The 19,386-nt window shown below is 44.4% G+C and overlaps 1 protein-coding gene across 3 annotated transcripts in view; it reads right to left on the reverse strand.

Annotated features, from left to right (window-relative positions):
* LOC139383478 (TOG array regulator of axonemal microtubules protein 1-like) overlaps positions 1-19,386 on the reverse strand; it is a 34,217-nt gene that overhangs the window by 5,862 nt on the left and 8,969 nt on the right. Inside the window, exons 2-18 of one of the 3 annotated variants that reach the window (XR_011628737.1) lie at positions 16,811-16,877; positions 9,018-9,146; positions 8,687-8,929; positions 8,300-8,589; positions 7,527-7,744; positions 7,244-7,344; positions 6,992-7,153; positions 6,792-6,857; positions 5,624-5,793; positions 5,291-5,462; positions 4,917-5,147; positions 2,329-2,452; positions 2,009-2,114; positions 1,492-1,727; positions 1,167-1,325; positions 934-1,074; positions 232-347 (exon numbers count right to left, since the gene is read on the reverse strand). Coding sequence is in view for 2 of the 3 variants with exons in the window: in XM_071128033.1 (XP_070984134.1) it covers positions 232-347; positions 934-1,060; positions 1,167-1,325; positions 1,492-1,727; positions 2,009-2,114; positions 2,329-2,452; positions 4,917-5,147; positions 5,291-5,462; positions 5,624-5,793; positions 6,792-6,857; positions 6,992-7,153; positions 7,244-7,344; positions 7,527-7,744; positions 8,300-8,589; positions 8,687-8,929; positions 9,018-9,146; positions 16,811-16,877 (2,717 nt within the window). In the remaining variant the exon portion in view is untranslated. Of the gene's footprint in view, positions 1-231; positions 348-809; positions 1,075-1,166; positions 1,326-1,491; positions 1,728-2,008; positions 2,115-2,328; positions 2,453-4,916; positions 5,148-5,290; positions 5,463-5,623; positions 5,794-6,791; positions 6,858-6,991; positions 7,154-7,243; positions 7,345-7,526; positions 7,745-8,299; positions 8,590-8,686; positions 8,930-9,017; positions 9,147-16,810; positions 16,878-19,386 lie in introns of those variants that run through there. The other 2 variants (XM_071128033.1, XM_071128034.1) reach the window with 2 other exon arrangements.

Here is a 19,386-nt window from a genome sequence, read left to right on the forward strand (position 1 = left end):
AAATAAACACAAATGGAATCATGTAGTAACCAGAAAAGTGTTAAACAAATCAACATATATTAAGAAAACCCTTGAATGAGTAGGTGTGTCCAAACTTTTGACTGGTACTGTACATTGACAAACAACAAAGCTAGCCATGGCTTTAACCATAACAGTTCAGTATACTAGGGGTGTAAACTTGATGAGACTGACGTGCTACACATTTCAGTTAGTGTTGTTGTGTTGGCCCACCTGTTGACCACTTTGAGGGGTTCCCTGCTGAGAGATGAGGCCCTAACTGTGCCACTGCCAGGGAGGGAACGCCGGCCCCTGCCTGACGGGGTGTCCTGGGGCATCTCTCCCAGGCCCTTCAGACCACATTAACATACATGTAACTCATGGATCACACACATGTAACCACTGTTTCTTTAAAGGCCCAGTGCAGTCAAAAACGTGATTTTACTGTGTTTTATATACAGTATATTTCCACCCTATAAGGTTGGAATAATACTGTGAAATTGTGAAAATTATGATAATGTCCTTTTTGTGTAAGAGCTGTTTGAAAAAGAAACTGCCTGTTTTGGTGGGATGGCGTTTTGGCCTGGTAGTAAATTAGTGAAAAGACCAACAAGAAAAAGAGTTCCAAACCTCTCTAGCTAGTTTTCAGTTTCCCACTCAGACCACTCCCAGACAGTCCTAGCACAATTCTTGCTTGAGAAATTGCTCTTTGCTAAGAAGCTATTTTTGTTTCTTTTTTTACCATTTTAATTGAAAACAAATCACAGTAATTGTTCCCCAGAAATTATTTCATATTGAGATAAGAATGGTTGCATTGGACCATAAAGTAAAAGTGCCTTGTCTTAAAATGCAAGCCCCCAGCAGGGGGAGACAGAAATCGACAGGAATGACTCATAACAGTCACACACACCTTCTCAGTTAGACAGTGTTCTGTACCTTAGTCTTCAGAATAAAAACAGTGTCTCTGATGGGAGCCAGGTCTTTGGCAGGGATATATTTCTCCAACATCTTATCAAAATCAGGGTGTAATGACAGAAACAGCAGCATCCGGCGTCCCTGGTACCTAAGAAGAACAGCCTCAAACAATGCCACTTATTCTATTGATAACAGACACACTTACTAGCATTAAAACAGACATACATTGGTTTTAAACAAAATTCCCTCCCTACCTAGCTTCCTGGGAGGAGTCTTGTGACAGCTTGATGATGGCAGGTAGGATTCGGTCGGTGAGGTCTTTCCCTCCAGATAGGAGGCGGGCAGCACCAATGTTCTCCATCAGGTTGACCATGTGATGACCTGCGCACTTCCTCACCACTGAGTTCAGGTGACTGTTCACAAGAGACAATATCAGGGATGTGATAAGCACCACAGAAAATAAAGCCTAATGGCCCAATTTAATGATAAGATTCAATATCTTCAAGCAAAGCATATATTTCAAGGACTGCTGCTGAACTGCTGAGTGTGCTAGTTGGTGACAGTGAGTGTCTGTCTGACCTGAGGCCGCTGGTGAGCAGGGCGTTGAGGCTGCGGGTGGGGGTGCAATGTTGCACCATGCTGTCCAGCGCTGCGTCCACATCCTGCCTGATGAAGGCATTGGACTCCCCAGCCTTCTGCAGCAGAGCCTTGGCAGTGGCCTCCAGCTCCTGGTCCATCCCCTTCTGTAGTGCGGTGTACAGCTCCCCCATCGCCCCAACAGCAACACGGGACACACCCGACCGAAGGTTCCTCACCTGGGGAGCAATACACTCGGATGATGATGATATTGAATCAGCTAGACCATTTTTTCTTCAGCCATCTCACCAAGGGCTTGAATGGTCACATTTCCTCATCAGGACGCAGGAAAAATCAGTCATCAAACGGCTAGAGTCTACAAGGACCACCCTGTACTCAATTGATTGTGGCTGAGCTTATGATTAGAAGGAAGAAAATAGATTGGATGAGGGTCCCCAGGTAAATGGACTGGACATTAACATTTATTTAAGACTAAAAGAATGAGGAGTCGTGGTCGTACCTCTTGGATGAGTGCGAGACAGACGTCATGCAGCCTGTTCCGCAGTACGTCTGAATGGTACAGCGTCAGACCACGGAGAAAGGTCAAGCCCTCAATCTTCTTCTCCCTTCATTAAAACATTTAGAAATAGAAATTGAGAAAATCCAATCTATTGCTTATAGGCATCCAAAAATTATAAATGAACATTTGACGTTGGGTCTGACTAGACAATGTCTATGTATGGGGTTAAATGCTGGCGCCGAGGTTCAGTTGGACCTCAGGAGGTTTAGCGGTTGCTAAAACGTCAGCGAATAGGGATCCAAATGAAGAATAAAACTCACCAGTCGTCTGAGTTGAGGAGTTTGAAGCTCTGTGTCAGTGCTAGCTCAGGTTTAGAGAACGGCTGTAGTTCAGGCTGCTCTGTCAGGTCACTCTTCTGGCTGGGAGTGCCTGGGGACAACTCATCTGGAGGACACAACCACATAATTAAATACAACACAATTATAATGGACTTTTTCCACATGTTCTTATGTTACAGTCTTATTCTATAATGGATTAAATAGTCCCCCCCACCCCACATCAATCTACACACAACAGCCCATAATGAAAAATGAAAAACAGGTAAAAGAATAAAAAAAATATAAACTGAATATCACATTTACATAGGTATTCAGACTCTTTACTCAGTACTTTGTTGAAGAACCTTTGGCAGCGATTACAGTCTTCTTGGGTATGACGCTAGGTGCCTTTTGGTAAACTCCAAGCAGGCTGTCATGTGACTTTTACTGAGGAGTGGCTTCCGTCTGGCCGCAACCATAAAGGCCTTATTGTGGAGTGCTGCAGAGATGGTTCTCCAATCTCCACAAAGGAACTCTTTCAGAGTGACCATCGGGTTCTTGGTCACCTCCCTGACCAAGGCCTTTCTTCTTTCTTCTTTGCTCAGTTTGGTCGGGCGGCCAGCGCTAGGAAGAGTCTTGGTGGTTCCAAACTTCTTCCATTTAAGAATGATGGAGGCCACTGTCTTCTTGGGAACCTTCAATGCTGCAGAAATGTATTGGTGCCCTTCCCCAAATCTGTGCCTCAACACAATCCAGTCTTGGAGCTCTACAGACAATTCCTTCGACCTCATGGCTTGGTTTTTGACATGCAGGTAATCATCTCAAGGATGATCAATGGAAACAGGATGCACCTGAGCTCAATTTCGAGTCTCGTAGCAAAGGGTCTGAATACTTATGTAAATAAGGTATCTATTTTTTATTTTCCAAAAAACAGTTTTTGACTTGGCATTATGGGGTATTGTGTGTAGAATTATTTTCATTTAATCAATTTTAGAATAAGGCTTTAATGTAACAAAATGTGGAAAAAGTCAAGGGGTCTGAATACTTTCCGAATGCACTGTAAATCCTTTTATTTAACTAGGCAAGTCAGTTAAGAACAAATTCTTATTTACAATGACGGCCTACCCCAGTCAAACCCTCCCCTAACCCGTAAGACGCTGGGCCAATTGACTGCCATTCACAGCCGGTTGTGATACAGCCCGGGATCGAACCAGGGTCTATAGTGACGCCTTAGACCGCTGCGCCACTCGAGAGCAATATCTACAGTGCCTTCAAAAAGTATTCACACCCCTTGACTTATTCCACACTTTTGTTGTGTTACAGCCTGAATTCAAAATGGATTAAATTGAATTATACACTTAATAGCCCATAATGACAAAGTGAAAACATGTTTTTAGAAATGTTTGCACATTTATTGAAAATGAAATACAGAAATATCTAAGTTGCATAAGTATTCACACCCCGAGTAAATACTTTGTAGAAGCACCATTGGCAGCGATTACAGCTTTGTCTTACTGGTTAAGTCTCTAAGAGCTTTTGATACCTGGATTGTACAATATTTAAAAAATTCTTCAAGCTCTGTCAAGTTGGTTGTTGATCATTGTCATGTTCATTCAAAGTCATCTTGGTGAGCAACTCCAGTGTGTATTTGGCCTTGTGTTTTAGGTTATTGTCCTGCTGAAAGGTGAATTTGTCTCCCAGTGTCTGTTGGAAAGCAGACAACCAGGTTTTCCTGTAGGATTTTGCCTGTGCTTAGCTCTATTCCATTTATTTTTATCCTAAAACAAAACTCCCTAGTCCTTGCCAATGACAAGCATACCCATAACATGATGCAGTCACCACCATAATTCAAAATGTGAAGAGTGGTACTCAGTGATGTGTTGGATTTGCCCCAAACATAACGCTTCAGGACATACTGTAAAGTAAATTTCTTTGCCACAGTTTTGTTTTTTTAGGGCCTTATTGCAAACGGAAACAACATATTTAGGCTTGCCATAACAAAGTGGTTGAATACTTATTGACCAAAGACATTTCAGCTTTTCATTTCTAAAAACCTAATTCCACTTTGACATTATATATTATGTGTGCAGGCCAGTGACACAACATTGGCTGTAACACAACAAAACGTGGAAAGAATTATGGGGTGTGAATACTTTCTGAAGGCACTGTAAGCCACAAGTGACAACAACGCACAGCTGAGTGTTACATTACCCCTCTATTGTTACATTACAGTCACTGGCTAAATGAAGCAGCGTGCGTGGCAGGAGACTTATTAATAGAAGCTGTGAAAATAAAGCTTTGCGCTCCATTATCTAAGAGAACATCTAATTTACTGTTGCCAAGCTCGGCTACAGTTGGAGCTGTGATGGGCTAATTAGTAGTGCACTAAACCTCTTTAGAGTGACATATGATGTGTTGACTGATTCATCTACCCACCATGTTAAAAAAGTACCATTAAGTTGCTCTACTGAATGAGACGTCACAGAACATACAGTTCGGTATTTAATGCTATGATGAAAAACAGTGTGGCGCCACCTTATAACTGCAAAGAGGTAGAGATTATATGATGACTGCCAGACTGTTCTGCTGACCTGAGCTGTGTGAGAGGGATGGCCGTGTATTGCTGAAACTGGGAGCCCTCCTCAGGCGGGCCATGGTGCTCCTGGGGTTGGGAGGGACCGTGGGGGGGCTAGGCTGGTGGGGGGGACTGAAACATTTAATAGGGCTCTGGGGTCCCAGGGGGCTGGCAGGGCTGGTTGGACACTCGTCTGGTAGAGAGTCAGCCTTGGTGGACGTCACTATGCTACCGTTCAGATGCAAGTCTGTTAGGAGAAGAACAAACACTGTAGAGATGAACCACAAGCACATGACAACATTTGGCAACATTACAAAAGCCAGTGTATCAAGGGAAATCCTGTACTAGGTTTATGAATAGTATTGGAGGGTTAAGGAAAATACATTCGACCTTTGGAAATGGCTGCTGTATCCTCTGTAGCCACGTCATTTTGCCCCTGTCTGAGGCGCAGGCGCATCCTGTCAGCTTTCTGACGATCTCCCAGGGCAGGCTGGCCCTCCTGCTGCGCCAATCCTTGCTGCCTCATCTTGTTCCGCGCAAACCTAGACGTTCTCACCTTTTCCTGCAGACAAACACACAGCACTCCAGCCAAATACATGTCACAGGTGTAACTGACTGGTAGCAGTGGTAGAGGGACATTTTCTCTCAATCTGTAATACCAAATGGGAAATGTAGTCGCAGAGGTTGTTGGTGGTGTATGTACAGTATGGTGGATCTGCTCACCCTGGCCTCCTCTGCGTCTGGGCTGTAGTCGGGGTCCAGGTGGTGGCTGAGGACAGCATGGCTGTAGATGCCAGTTGGAGGGTCACTGTGCAGCCTGGTCATACAGTCGCCCTGCTCCATCGACATGGCAACGCCTGGACGGCTGGACAGAATCACCAAGCCAAACACTCCTGCAGAGGGGGAAGTGAGGAAGATTCAAGAGCGCTCAAGCTAATGTTTTCATTGAAACCGTTACTCAGCAAAGTTCCATATGGCTACATGGAACTCTATTCGACATCAAGTAACTCACGCAAGCAGTGAAATCTGATTTTAAAAACTAAAATACACCTTATGGAACAGTGAAGAGACACAGGCACAGACATGTGATAACATATGCACTATACACACACGTACACATGGATTTTGTGTTGTAGTCGAGTAGTGGACTGAGGGCACACACTTAATGTGTTGTGAAATCTGAAATGTAATATAGTGTTTTTAATTGCATGTAACTGCCTTAATACGTCTGGACCCCATAAAGAGTCGCTGTTGCCTTGGCACTACCTAGTGGGGATCCATAATAAATACAAAGTTGAAACCTTGAGCAGTACAATGCATTTATATAGCTACAGAATACTGTAAGCAGTGATGACTTCCAAAATATGATGCACTCTCTCCTCTGCAAGTCTTTCCATCTGTTACTGTGCCAAAGCTAAGTGTATTGCCAACTACAAGAGTTAATCCAAACAATTATTTGACTGGGCCCGAATACTGTGTGGCCCCCAGGCAGGGCCTTGCATGTCAGCAATCAAGTTTTCAAGATCTATAACTTTCAAAATATAAAAATACAGCCAGTATGATCCATTTTGCATCATATTCTACATTTGAGTCATTTTACATGATGCAAAACGCAGCATCATATGATGCAAAATGCATCATACCGGCTGTATTTCTGTATTTTGAAAGTTATACATCTTTAAAACTTGATTGCTGATATGGAAAACATTTTGGGACTATATCAACAATGGACTAATGAAGCAAATACCAAAATATGGTTTTTGGGTGGAGGTTTCCTTTAAACACAGCCCTGAGCCAGAACACCATGACCTAAGAACACAGTATTGGACATCATGGACATCTGAACAATGGCACAGAGTCGTAAAATAAAAGGAGACAGTTAAGGACTGACCTCTGCCAACCACACCTTCAGGCATGTCAGTGAGTGGCGAGTTCCTGTTGCTGTAGATCTGGGACCCTGAGGAACAGAGAAGAATATCAGATTTATTTTTAAACAAGCCACTGAAACATATGGAAAACATATAGAAAAATACCCATCATTTAAAGAGAGTAATATGCCTTAATGGAGCAGACCTCCTTGCAGTGACTGACCTTTGGCAGACCTCAGGGCTTCGACTGGCTGCTGCAGGTCTGGTCTAGTTGGGGGTGGAGAGTATTCTCTAGTCCGGTCCTCTTCCTCAGGTTCCATAGGTCCATTCGAGTACGGGACTCTTTGACCAATCACACTTACTTCAGGTATGATTTTATCAAAGCCTAGTGAAGAAAACACACAAACACACTATTACAGCAACAGAAACAACACTAATCAGAGAGATCCTTTTATACGTCAAATCCTCACTGTACCTTGAAGGGCACTGGCATCCATGGAGACAGAAGACCTCAGCTTAGCAGAAGGCAGTCTAGCAATGTGAGGCTTTGCTGAAGAGGAGGCAGAATTCCCAGGGCTGCTGACAGAGGTCAGAGGTGATTCACCAGAAGGGATATCATATCATATCTATCAGACCTTGGTGTGTGTCTACTTGAAGGCGTGAATATCATAGCTTGACCCCTTTGCCCCCCCATTATTCTTGAAATTGGATCTCATTTGGTTCAACTTACAGCCTACTTAGAATCTAGTGGAATGTACCTGGTTTTGGTGCTGTTGAGGGTAGAGTTTGGGGGTGAGTAGACGCTCTTGCTAGCTGGGCTGGTGACAGTGGGGGAGGTTTGAGAGGGGGAGTCCAGAGCCAGCTCCAGTTTCATGGCTGAGTCAGGGCTATCTGGGTCATGGTCTGAGCCACTCAGACTCACCTTGGCCTTCTTCTTAGCTGCACTGCAGCGCAGGGAGCGCAGAGAGTTCAGCATCTGTAAATAACAACAACAACACATTAGCTCATCAGTAACCTGAGAGCAAGGTGAGAGTGTGCTGTGAATACAGATACTATTGTATGCAGGGGTGTATATCCATGACAACGTAGATATCAAGTCTCTTTACCCAGCACTAACATTACCACACAGATACTTAGTCAGCAAATATGACCCATTTCACCACTGCTGTACTAATAAAGGGAAAGCATGATCCACATTCCATCTTCCAGCACTGAGGTATCCAGAGTTATGGGTACAGCTATGAATAAATCTCTGATGGCAAGATGGCAGCTTTCAGACAGTGTCCTAGCTACATTCAGCTGGAGACTTCACTATGTGGTTAGAGCGTTGGACTACTAACCGAAAGGTTGCAAGATCGAATCCCCGAGCCGACGAGGTAAAAATCTGTCGTTCTGCCCCTGAACAAGGCAGTTAACCCACTGTTCCTAGGCCGTCATTGAAAATAAGAATTTGTTCTTAACTGACTTGCCTAGTTAAATAAAGGTTAAATAAAATAAAAAGCAGAGCCGTGTGTAAAACAGTGATCCTAACCTCCTGCCGGTCCAGGTTGTCATCTTCCTGATCTTGGTCCTGCAGGCTGAATTGATCCAGGTCCAGGTTCCTCTCAGACAGGTGGTACTGCAGGCTGGATGGAGCTGGAGGATTGAACTGCTGGCCATTCTGAGACTGGCCCCGCTCTGGCAGGGGAAGGCCTGGAGACCGGGAAACAGGCAACACGGTCCGCGTCCCACTCAGAGCCTGCCGGAAAGACGAGGCGGACGAGGAGCTCACCAGAGAGGCACGGAGAGGCCGTGGAGAACACCTGCTGGATGAGAAGTCACCTGTGGGGACAAAGAGCGCACTCAACAATATGCCTCAACTAAATAACATGATGACCAGGATCTACCCAATAATATGCAGTAGGTACCAGACCCATACTTGATATGTATTTCCAGGAGCTGGGGTCTAGTCTGTGGGGGCTGCTCTCTCTCTTGTTGGGCCAGGTGTTGGACATAGACAGTGAGGATTCAGCGTGACGCCGGGACAGTGTTGGGGTCGGCAGGCCCCCGGGGAGTGTAGCCAGAGGGTAGGAGGGCAGTAGAAAGGTGCCCTGGGCCGAGGGGAGGGAGAATGTGCGCTCCACGCCGGGGGTCCCGGGGAGGAGACGGGCCTTGTGTACCACTGCAACACAAAGATCCTTCAGTTACCTTTCAATGAAACTGCGTTCTGTAGAAGGCACATAGGCTGAGCAGAGTAAAGACTTCCTCACCTCCCTCTGTGTCAGAGAAGTTGGTCGATTTGAAGATGTCAGGGTCCAAGTCAAGGCTCCCACTCCTTCTCAATCGTCCGGGGGATTCCCTCCTTCTAGAGGACAGGGGCTTATTGGGCTCTGCAGAACCTGGAGGACAACGAATCAGCTATTACTGTACCTCATAACCATTATCTATTCTCTATCAATACAGTGTGATGACTTATTGTTGGTGGCTTCAGCAACTCATGTTAAGCTTCAAAGTGATACGGTCAGCTAAAGCGGAGGTCAGGCTAACCTGTGAGCCCAGTGGCTGACAGGGGAATGTAAACTGATCCAAGTTGGTTTAATTTGATAAATGATTTAGTCTAGGTTTAATACCTTTGGCTAAGTCAGAGTTTAGTTAAATCATGCATTGACAACCCCATTTTTTCAGTAACGATGGGAAACAGCTTTCATGAGAGAGCAGCATAAGGGCGGGGGAGATTTTTTAGAGACTATTTGTTCATACTGGGTGGTAAGTTTCTGGCGTGCTCTGCGTCCTCCAGAAAAAAAGAGAGTCAAGTCCAGTCTTGCCTGTGAGCACAGGCTGCTCTTTTAAATATTGGCTACATAGCGGTTCGCACACACTCCCACCACAAAACACTCCCACACACAATTCAGCATAGAATCTAGCAGTTTTTGTATTCTACTGCATGCTGTAAAAGCAGAAAACAGAGCAGAATTATTGAACATTTTTGTAGGCTACTTTAGCAAAGTCTTGTACAATATTTTGGTACATGGACTCAATTCAAATTCCCAATGCACCTGATACAATTGTAGTCTTTACATTGAGGATTACATTCAGAATTGTGTCAAGATTACATATGTGTACCGGTAGTCAAGGCAGTGGAGGTGGGGATAAGTTATATCAGAGCAGTACTTATTATGTCCAAATCAACCAATCATACATTCCATACCCCTAAAGTGGCTTGTATCTTATTCTCCTGTCACAGGTTCCCTCACTGTAAGGTATCTTGATAAAAAGGTGCACATCAAGATACTAGCAATTTAATACCTAACATCGCTAGCATCCCAGCTTGAGAAGAGACCATGTTCATGACACAGTATCTGCTGTATTATCTCAGTTGGCTTCCCCACCTAGTCTGGTCCTTTCCTTCCTTTGAGAGCTTTTCTCCTGGCCCACTCTGGAACAGTGGGCTAGTTGACTGCAATGGGAAGGAAGCCTCTGACAGGTTGGTGGACGTGACCACAAACCAACTGTGACTGCAAAGTGGAGGAACTTTAATAAATCATTGTAGCCAACTCTATTGCTTTCATCCACTTTACTGGCCTTCCTCCCTCACAATTAATACCTCATATATTCTCCTTTGTCTACAGTGAACAGAAAATTTATGTATTTGATCACATTGGGTCCATACTCGCGAACATTAGAAAACGTTTAATTTGAACCAGGACCTCGGTCTGAAAATGCGCGTCAGCCTGTTACAACAGTCGACTTAGTTGCATGTGATTGAACTCTACATTGTAGCTGATCCCATCATATAGCATAGGGCTAGCGTGTGCCAGGTTAACCTCACCAGCTGACAGTGATTATTCCCTGCAATACATTTTACATCAGCCCATCAAAGATTTTAGACATTATATCCACCAACCAATTGCATTTCTTAAAGGTCCAATGCAGCTGTTTTTATCTCAATATTACACTGAACAAAAATGAAATGCAATATGCAACAAGTTAAAAGATTTTAGAGTTACAGTTCATATAAGAAATTCAGTCCATTGAAATAAATGAATTAAGCCTTAATCTATGGATTTCACATGACTGGGAATACATATATGCATCTGTTGGTCACAGATACCTTTAAAAACCAAGAAAAGTAGGATCAGTCAGTATCTGGTGTGACCACCATTTGCCTCAAGCAGCGCGACACATCTCCTTCGCGAAGAGTTGATCAAGATGTTGATTGTGGCCTGAGGAATGTTGTCCCACTCCTCTTCAATGGCTGTGCAAAGTTGCTGGATATTGGTGGAAACTGGAACACTGTCGTACACATCGATCCAGAGCATCCCAAACATGCTCAATGGGTGACATGTCTGGTTAGTATGCAGGCAATGGAATTGTGTGCAGATCCTTGCAACATGAGGCTGTGCATTATCATGCTGAAACATGAGGGGATGGCAGCGGATTAATTGCAAGACAATGGGCCTCAGGATCTCATCACGGTATCTATGTGCATTCAAACTGGCATCGATAAAATGCAATTGTGTTCATTGTCCGTAGCTTATTCCTGCCCATGTCATAACCCCACCGCCACTATGATTTGATTTGATGGGGCACTCTGTTCACAACATTGACATCAGCAACTCGCCCACATCTGCCGGTACAGTTGAAACTGGGATTCATTCAACAGCACAATTCTCCAGCGTGCCAGTGGCCATCGAAGGAGAGCATTTCCAAACTGAAGTCGGTTACGATGCCTAACTGCAGTCAGGTCAAGTCCCTGGTGAGGAAAAAGAGCACGCAACAGCTGATCACTAGGAGTGCTCGCATTGCACATCGGTGCCCGTATTTGGAGCGGTGGGATTTTACTCTCTCTGCAATGAGGTGTCATTTATCTTGTTTTAATGTAACGTCTGTTAATGCCACATTGCATCCCGTCCAGCTCCTCGGGCCAGTCCCTCTCTCTCCCCCAGGTGAAACATCGATGCGTCTCACCTCCTCATCTAGGGATGTTATTTCATTCATGGCTACTCTAGGGACTGTCTGTTTGGGATATTCTCTATGTTACCCCGATGTCTGCTTGTCTGCTAATGAAACAGTTTGGCCAAACGCTTTCCATTAAGCCTATTGTGAATTTCCTCTCATGCGCACGGCAGCCTGAGAGCACCGATAACAGTCATGGCCTTACCATATTACTGTTGATGGTTTCTGGTAATGTACATTCAAACCCTGACTCTGACATTTCCTCTGTTAACAACTCTGTCATGCCAGATGCTAATAGCGCAACTTTTGAGGAATTCTGTAATCGCAAAAGCCTTGGATTTATGCATATGAACATCCGGAGTCTCCTCCCCAAACTTGATGAGCTGAAAACATTAGTGCACACGACCACCCCTAACGTCCTGGCCATCTCCGAATCACGGCTCAGGAAATCTGTTACAAACTCTGATGTTTTCATTCCAGGCTATAATATCTTCTGCCAGGACAGGTCCTCCAAGGGAGGAGGGGTTGCCATCTATTGGAAGGATAGTCTGCAGTGCTCTGTCATTCTATATAAGTCTGTGCCCAAACGGTTTGAGCTGCTGCTGTTAAACATCAAACTCTCAAAGTACCTCTCTCTCACTGTTGCTGTCTGTTCAAATCAAATGTTATTGGTCGCATACACATATTTAGCAGATGCTATTGCAGGTGTAGCGAAATGCTTGCAAAAAATCAAAATGGCCATTCCAAATTTCAACGATATAATCGTACCTGAATGCTCACTCAAACCTTTTGCACTACGTAAAGCCAATAAGACAATTGAGATATTGAGTCTGTTATCTCGAACCATCTCTGTGACAAGGTGCCACTGCTGGGATCTCTCCCCTACGGATCTTTAAGCGCATAGCCTATACTTTTGTTGCGACTTTGTGGCTACAGTTCAGAAGCCCAAGTAGGCTACTCTATTATAGAACAGTTTCAAAGGCTATGGAGCCCTGACCTGTTCACCGGACGTGCTACCTGTCCCAGATCTGCTGTTTTCAACTCTCTAGAGACAGCAGGAGCACTCTGACTGATCGGCTATGAAAAGCCAACTGACATTTAAAGCAAATTTGACCCTGCTAGTCATCTATGAACATTAGAACATCTTGGCCATGTTCTGTTATAATCTCCACCCGGCACAGCCAGAAGAGGACTGGAGCCTGGTTCCTCTAGGTTCTTGCCTTTTCTAGGGAGTTTTTTAGCCACTGTGCTTCTACACCTGCATTGCTTGCTGTTTGGGGTTTTACAGGCTCACAATAGATACAAGCCCAAGTCTGCAGATAATGGCCTACTCATAGATGTTATCACTGATATGCCTGCTAAGTACTCCTCTGCAGTTTTCTGCCAAGGCCATAGTGACTACTGTTGAATTGTCCACAACGGTACCAATATTAAACGCCCCCTCTCTGATTATTGTCAAACATCTCTTAAAGCACTTTAATGGGCAGGCCTTGATACTTGACCTGGCATCTGTGCACAGGCCCAGAACTGTTCTGACCCATTTTAAAATAAGTTCTGGAACACTGAAAACCATGGAAGATGAAAATTCAACCTCTCAGCTGCCTTCTGCACTCAACTTTGAGAACAATATCACCTCTGATAAAGTCAGAAGGGTTGAGAGTTTCAACAAGCACTTTGTCAGGGTTGGCCACACATTTTAACCATGCCTGCTGCGAGCCATGCTTCCCCCAGTAGTGTTCTCCTTCAGAGCACCCCCCGTTTCTCCTTCCAGCCAGTACAGAAGAACGAGGTCCTAAAGGAGTCGAGTAATCTGGACCCTAATAAAATTAGCTGGGCTCAATGATCTGGGCCCCTTCTTTCTGAAGCATTATCTCAGCCCCCATCACTTGCCTCTTCAACCTCACCTTGCAAACATCTGAAGTCCCACAGAATTGGAAAGCTGCTGCCGTCATACCACTCTTCAAAGGGGGCAACAAGCTAGACCCCAACTGTTACAGACCAATCTCCATCTTGCATTGCCTTTGCATTGAGTTTTTGAAAGTCTGGTCAACAAACAGTTAACCCGCCACCTTGAGTCCCACAGTGTTCTTTCAGAACAGTCTGCAGTCTGGCTTCAGAACTGTCCGTGGGTGTACCTCTGCAACACTGAAGGTTCTAAACAACATATCTGCTTTTGACAACAAGCAGTATTGTGCGTCTGCTTTTATTGATCTGGCTAAAGCCTTTGATTTTGTTAACCACTGTATCCTGCTCAATAGACTCATCGACCTAGGGTTCTCAGAGAACTGTCTAGCCTGGTTTGAAAACAATTTTTCTGTCCGTGTACAATGTGTGAATTCCAAAGGCCTACAGTCCAAACCACTGGCTGTATCTATGGGAGCTCAACAAGGATCGATTCTTGGGCCGACCTTATCCCCGAGTAGATTAACAATGCTGCGCATGCTGCTGGTGACTCCCCCATCCACCTTTATGCCGATGACACTATCTTGTACACAACTGGGCCCTCCTTGAACACCGTGCTGACCACCCTACAACATAGCTTTAACAACATCCAGCATGCCTTCTCTGACCTAACCTACTCCTCAATACCAAAAAAAATAAACGTATGCTCTTCAACCGGAACCGACCTTAACATGCCTGTCCTCCTAACAATTTCACCCTGAATGGGTCAGAGCTAGAGTATGTTGACACCTATAAATATCTTGGTATATGGCTGGACTGCTCACTCTCATTCCATACCCACGTCCCCCACCTGCAGTCTAAAGTTAAATCCAGAATTTGTTTCCTGTAACCCAACAAAACATCCTTCACCCCCTCTGCCAAGCACACCCTTATAAAAATGACCATAATGGCAATCCTGGACTATTGCGACGCAGTTTTACAGGCTTGCATCCAAAACCTCCTTCAATAAACTAGACGTAATTTACCAAACTGCCATCTGCTTTGATACCAGTGCCCCCTTCAACACTCATTACTGTGACCTTTACACCCTGGTCAACTGGCCCTTGTTACATACACAACGGCAGACCCACTGGTACCACCCCTTTAGCTCACTCCTCAACATCTCCATTACCAATAGCAACTTTCACTCTGGTAGATACACTATATATTCAAAAGTATGTGGACACCCCTTCAAATTAGTGGATTCGGCAATTTCAGCCATACCCATGGCTGACAGATGTTTAAAATTGAGCACACAGCCATGCAATCTCTATAGACAAACATTGGCAGTAGAATGGCCTTACTGAAGAGCTGAGTGACGCAACATGGCACCGTCATAAGATGCCACCTTTCCAACAACTGCCTCTGGAAGCAACGTCAGCACAATAACTGTTCGTCGGGAGCTTCATGAAATGGGTTTTCATGGCCGAGACCTCACATAAGTCTAAGATCACCATGCACAATGCCAAGCATCGGCTGGAGTGGAGTAAAGCTTGCCGCTATTGGTGAATCACTCTTCACCATCTGGCAGTCCAATGGATGAATCTGGGTTTGGCGGATGCCATGAGAATGCTACCTGCCCGATTGCATAGTGCCAAAAGTCAAGTTTGGTGGAGGAGGAATAATGGTCTGGGGCTGTTTTTCATGGTTCGGGCTAGGCCCCTTAGTTCCAGTGAAGGGAAATCTTAACGCTACAGCATACAATGACATTCTAGACGATTCTGTGCTTCCAACTTTGTGGTAATAGTTTGGGGAAGGCTTTCCTGTTTCAGCATGGCAATGTCCCCATGCACAAAGCGAAGTCCATACAGAAATGGTTTATCAAAATGCGCTGAATTAATTGAGGAACATGACAACTCTCTGAATTTATGAACAATTCACAATACTGTCACTGGCGATCAAAGATATTTACTCTATCATTACTAAATATCAGTGTCATTTGCACATGCAGCCAAGCCGACAAGGTGGCGCAGCGACTCTCTTATTTGGGGAGAAGCCTGGCAGTGACCATATCTTGGTTTTAAATGCTTTGAATGGGTACTTCTGGTTTTTCAAGCATTTCCCAGGACCCTGGGATAAATATGAATTATTCCCGCTATTGAAACTTGGAAGATTTTGGGGAAAATATTCATCCCTAGCCTGCACGTATATGGAAGAGAAGGGTTAGCACAGGGCTAAATCTGCCAGATTATCTGATGGGAACACACATTTTCCCCCTACATTTTCCTACTAGCATTGACTTTGCTGATAGCTACTTTATTAAGGAAAAATGTACTTACTATGCTATCTTAAGATGAATGCACTAACTCTAAGTCGCTCTGAATAAGAGTCTGCTAAATTATTGAAATGTAAATGTGGGAACAGCTAACACATAGCGGCACGTGATCAAACCCCATGTCAGGAATTTTTATTGGCACATTTTGAGGTCCAGGTTAAACAAACATTTTCTAATGTTTGCAAGTTCGGCCCCATTGCTTTCCTAATGAGAACCAAATCGAGGTTTGGTAATAACCAAATGCATTCTCAACAGCTCCTTCTCAAAGCCAGCCTCCACGGCTCGTATTAAGTGTCTACTTATTGAACGCCTACGAATGGCATTGACATTAAACAGCAGGAACATGATGAGGAGTGACTGACTCCTACATCAACCATGTTTAGAGAATTCACCACCCCCTCACATCAAGGACACCTCCATATATTATCACCATACATTACATAACTCTCAACCTATGCATTCTTGGAGAGAAATCCCCTTTCACACCGGTTTGAGATAGAGAGGACATTTGTTAGGATTTGAAGGGTAAATTATATTCAAGCATGCTATTGTCCATATTAGGCTTTCTTGGTACTTGTCTTGCATACACACTCTCTTTCCAACAATAACAGCAAAATATAAGCAATTAATCCATGGTATTCTTCAATCATGAATGATTCTTGTTGTGTGTATGGCACTCTTCTGCCAGGGGGCCTAGCAAATCCATCATGTCAGTGCTCTGAGTGACGTGAAATAGCATGGCTCCTTGACTCGGTGTGATAATCCAATTCAAAGCTGGTTTAATCTAGAGCCAGGCTAACTTCGGCACTGACAGCAACTCAACTCAACTGCACCTCGTCAGCTTGTGTGGTAGCTCATGATGCATGCAAGAGACAGGAAATGGGCACTTACCAAAACTGGGGACATATGTCTCTGGGCTCAGCTTCCGGGAGAGGGACAAGCAGTCTTCACTGATGACCTGAGGAGATGTAATCAGGGGATAACTATGGTGACAATTATGTCACTGAGCCACAAAACTGGGTAAAGTTCACATGTCAAACATAAACGACTATTTGAAAACAGAGAGCCTACCATGGATCAACTGTAATTTCATCCATTGGTATCAACAAAGGGATATTGCAGTGATTTAGCTCAGACAACAAACTGTGTGCTCTGGGACTCTGTCAGTGTATAAACACAAACTTCAATGGCGTCTGTCCTACTTCAATGACGTGTACTACTCTCATTAAACTTTTACTATAAAAGGTGTAGCCGGGCATCCCGAGTGGCACAGCAGTCTAAGGCACTTCGTCGCAGTGCTTGAGGTGTCACTACAGCCCTGGGTTCGATCCCAGACTATGTCACAGCCGGCCATAACCAGGAAACCCATGAAGTGGCGAACAACTGGCCCAGCCCCGTCCAAGTTAGGGGAGGGTTTGACCGGCTGGGATTTCCTTGTTCCATCGCGCTCTAGCGACTCATTGTGGCGGGACGGGAGCCTGCAAGCAGATCTCGGTCGCCAGTTGTACAGTGTTTCCTCCAACACATTGGTGCGGCTGGCTTCCGGGTTAAGCGAGCAGTGTGTCAAGAAGCAGTGCGGCTTGGCAGGGTCGTGTTTCGTGTTTCGAGTCTGTAGGGGAGTTGAAGCGATGGGGCAAGACTGTAACTACCAATTGGATATCACAAAATTGGAGAGAAAAGGGGGTAAAATATGTAATAAAAAGTGTAGCCATGGGACATTTTCAAGCGTCGCAGTAAAATTGATGATAGGCAGTAGAATGAAAGATAGGCAGTTTTCACCTCAGTGCTCACCAAAGCTTCCCTGAGACATGGTGTTAAGATCCATCTCACATTAAAGGCAACTCCCATTGTCGTTAGATTTAACCACTGGGATCTTAATCAACACCAGAGCAGTAAGGCTGCGTTTAGACAGGCAGCCCAATTCATATCTTCTTTTCACTAATTGGTCTTTTGATCAGTCCAAAAAATCTGATGCGAAAAGATCAGGACCCAGAGTCCCAAAAGCATCTTAAGGCTAAGTGCATCATTAGAACCTTCGTAGGAGCATTGTTAAATCTCCGAGTTGCTTCCCAAAACCATCGTTAGTAAAGTTGCACTTTTAGACAATTGTTGTTAACCAACTGCCTCAGAACAGCTAAGTGGGTCAATAGATGTTTTTTTTGCCTACTTTATACACAGAAGATCTCCACCTAATATAGAATCAAAGTGTTAATTTGTCTGTCTGTGACTGCAGATCACTTCAGAACAAAGTTGCCAATGTCTTTGCAATTGTTACAAACAGCATATCCACAGATGACGCAATCTCTATCGCACTCCACACTGCTCTCTCCCACCTGGATAGGAGGAATACCTATGTGAGAATGTTGTTCATTGACTACAGCTCAGTGTTTTAATACCATTGTGCCCTCCAAGCCCATCACCAAGCTAGGGACCCTAGGACTGAACACCTCCCTCTGCAACTGGATCCTGAAAATATTTGGCATGGGCCCTCAGATCCTCAAAAAGTGATACAACTGCACCATTGAGAGCATCTTGACTGGCTGCATCACCGCTTGGTATAGCAACTGCTTGGCATCCGACCGCAAGGCACTAGACGGTAGTGCATACGGCCCAGCCACCCAAGTCATACACTGTTCTCTCTGCTACCACACGACAGGAAGTACCGATGCACCACGTCAGGAATCAACAGGACCCTGAACAGCTTTTACCCCCAAGCCATAAGACTGCTAAATAGTTAGTTAAACGGTTAACCAACAGCTACCCGGACTAACTATTTTGACTCATTACATACGCTGCTGTTACTGTTTATCTATCTTGCTTCCTAGTCACTTTATCCCTATCTATATGTACATATCTACCTCAATTACCTCGCACCCCTGCAAATAGACTCTGTATTGGTACTCCGTGTATATATATCCATGTTATCGTTCCTCATTCTGTATTAATTCCCTGTGTTAATATTTTTATTTATTTCTCTGTTTTATTCTCTGCATTGTTGTGAAGAGCCCATAAGTAAGCATTTCACTGTTAGTCTACATTTGTTGTTTACGAAGCATGTGACAAATAACATTTTATTTGATTTTTATTTGATGAAGTACCAAATGTGTAATTTTGTGCAGTATTGTTGGGTAAGAATAGACTAAGCCACCTCAATATTTGCAGCCATAGGTTATAATACAGCTCTAGGGGCTGATCCGTCGTCAGTATTGTAAAATAATGATGATATTAAGGTAATATTTGAATGGGTGAAACTGATCAGAGAGCAGCGCTGCCTTTCTTTCGGTATTGACACATGCTACAAATGACGCGAACGTTCTCTCTACGTGGTGCTTTGGGAAACGCATGTGACACTGTCGGCTGTTATAGGAACGATGTATCGTCAAAACACTGTAAAGCTTAAGTTCCAAGTTCCATCGCTATCGGGAAACCGATTGAGCAGAAGACCAATTGGTGGGAAAAAGATCAGA

The sequence above is a fragment of the Oncorhynchus clarkii genome, chromosome 25 (assembly GCF_045791955.1).
Source record: "Oncorhynchus clarkii lewisi isolate Uvic-CL-2024 chromosome 25, UVic_Ocla_1.0, whole genome shotgun sequence".
NCBI lineage: Eukaryota > Metazoa > Chordata > Actinopteri > Salmoniformes > Salmonidae > Oncorhynchus > Oncorhynchus clarkii.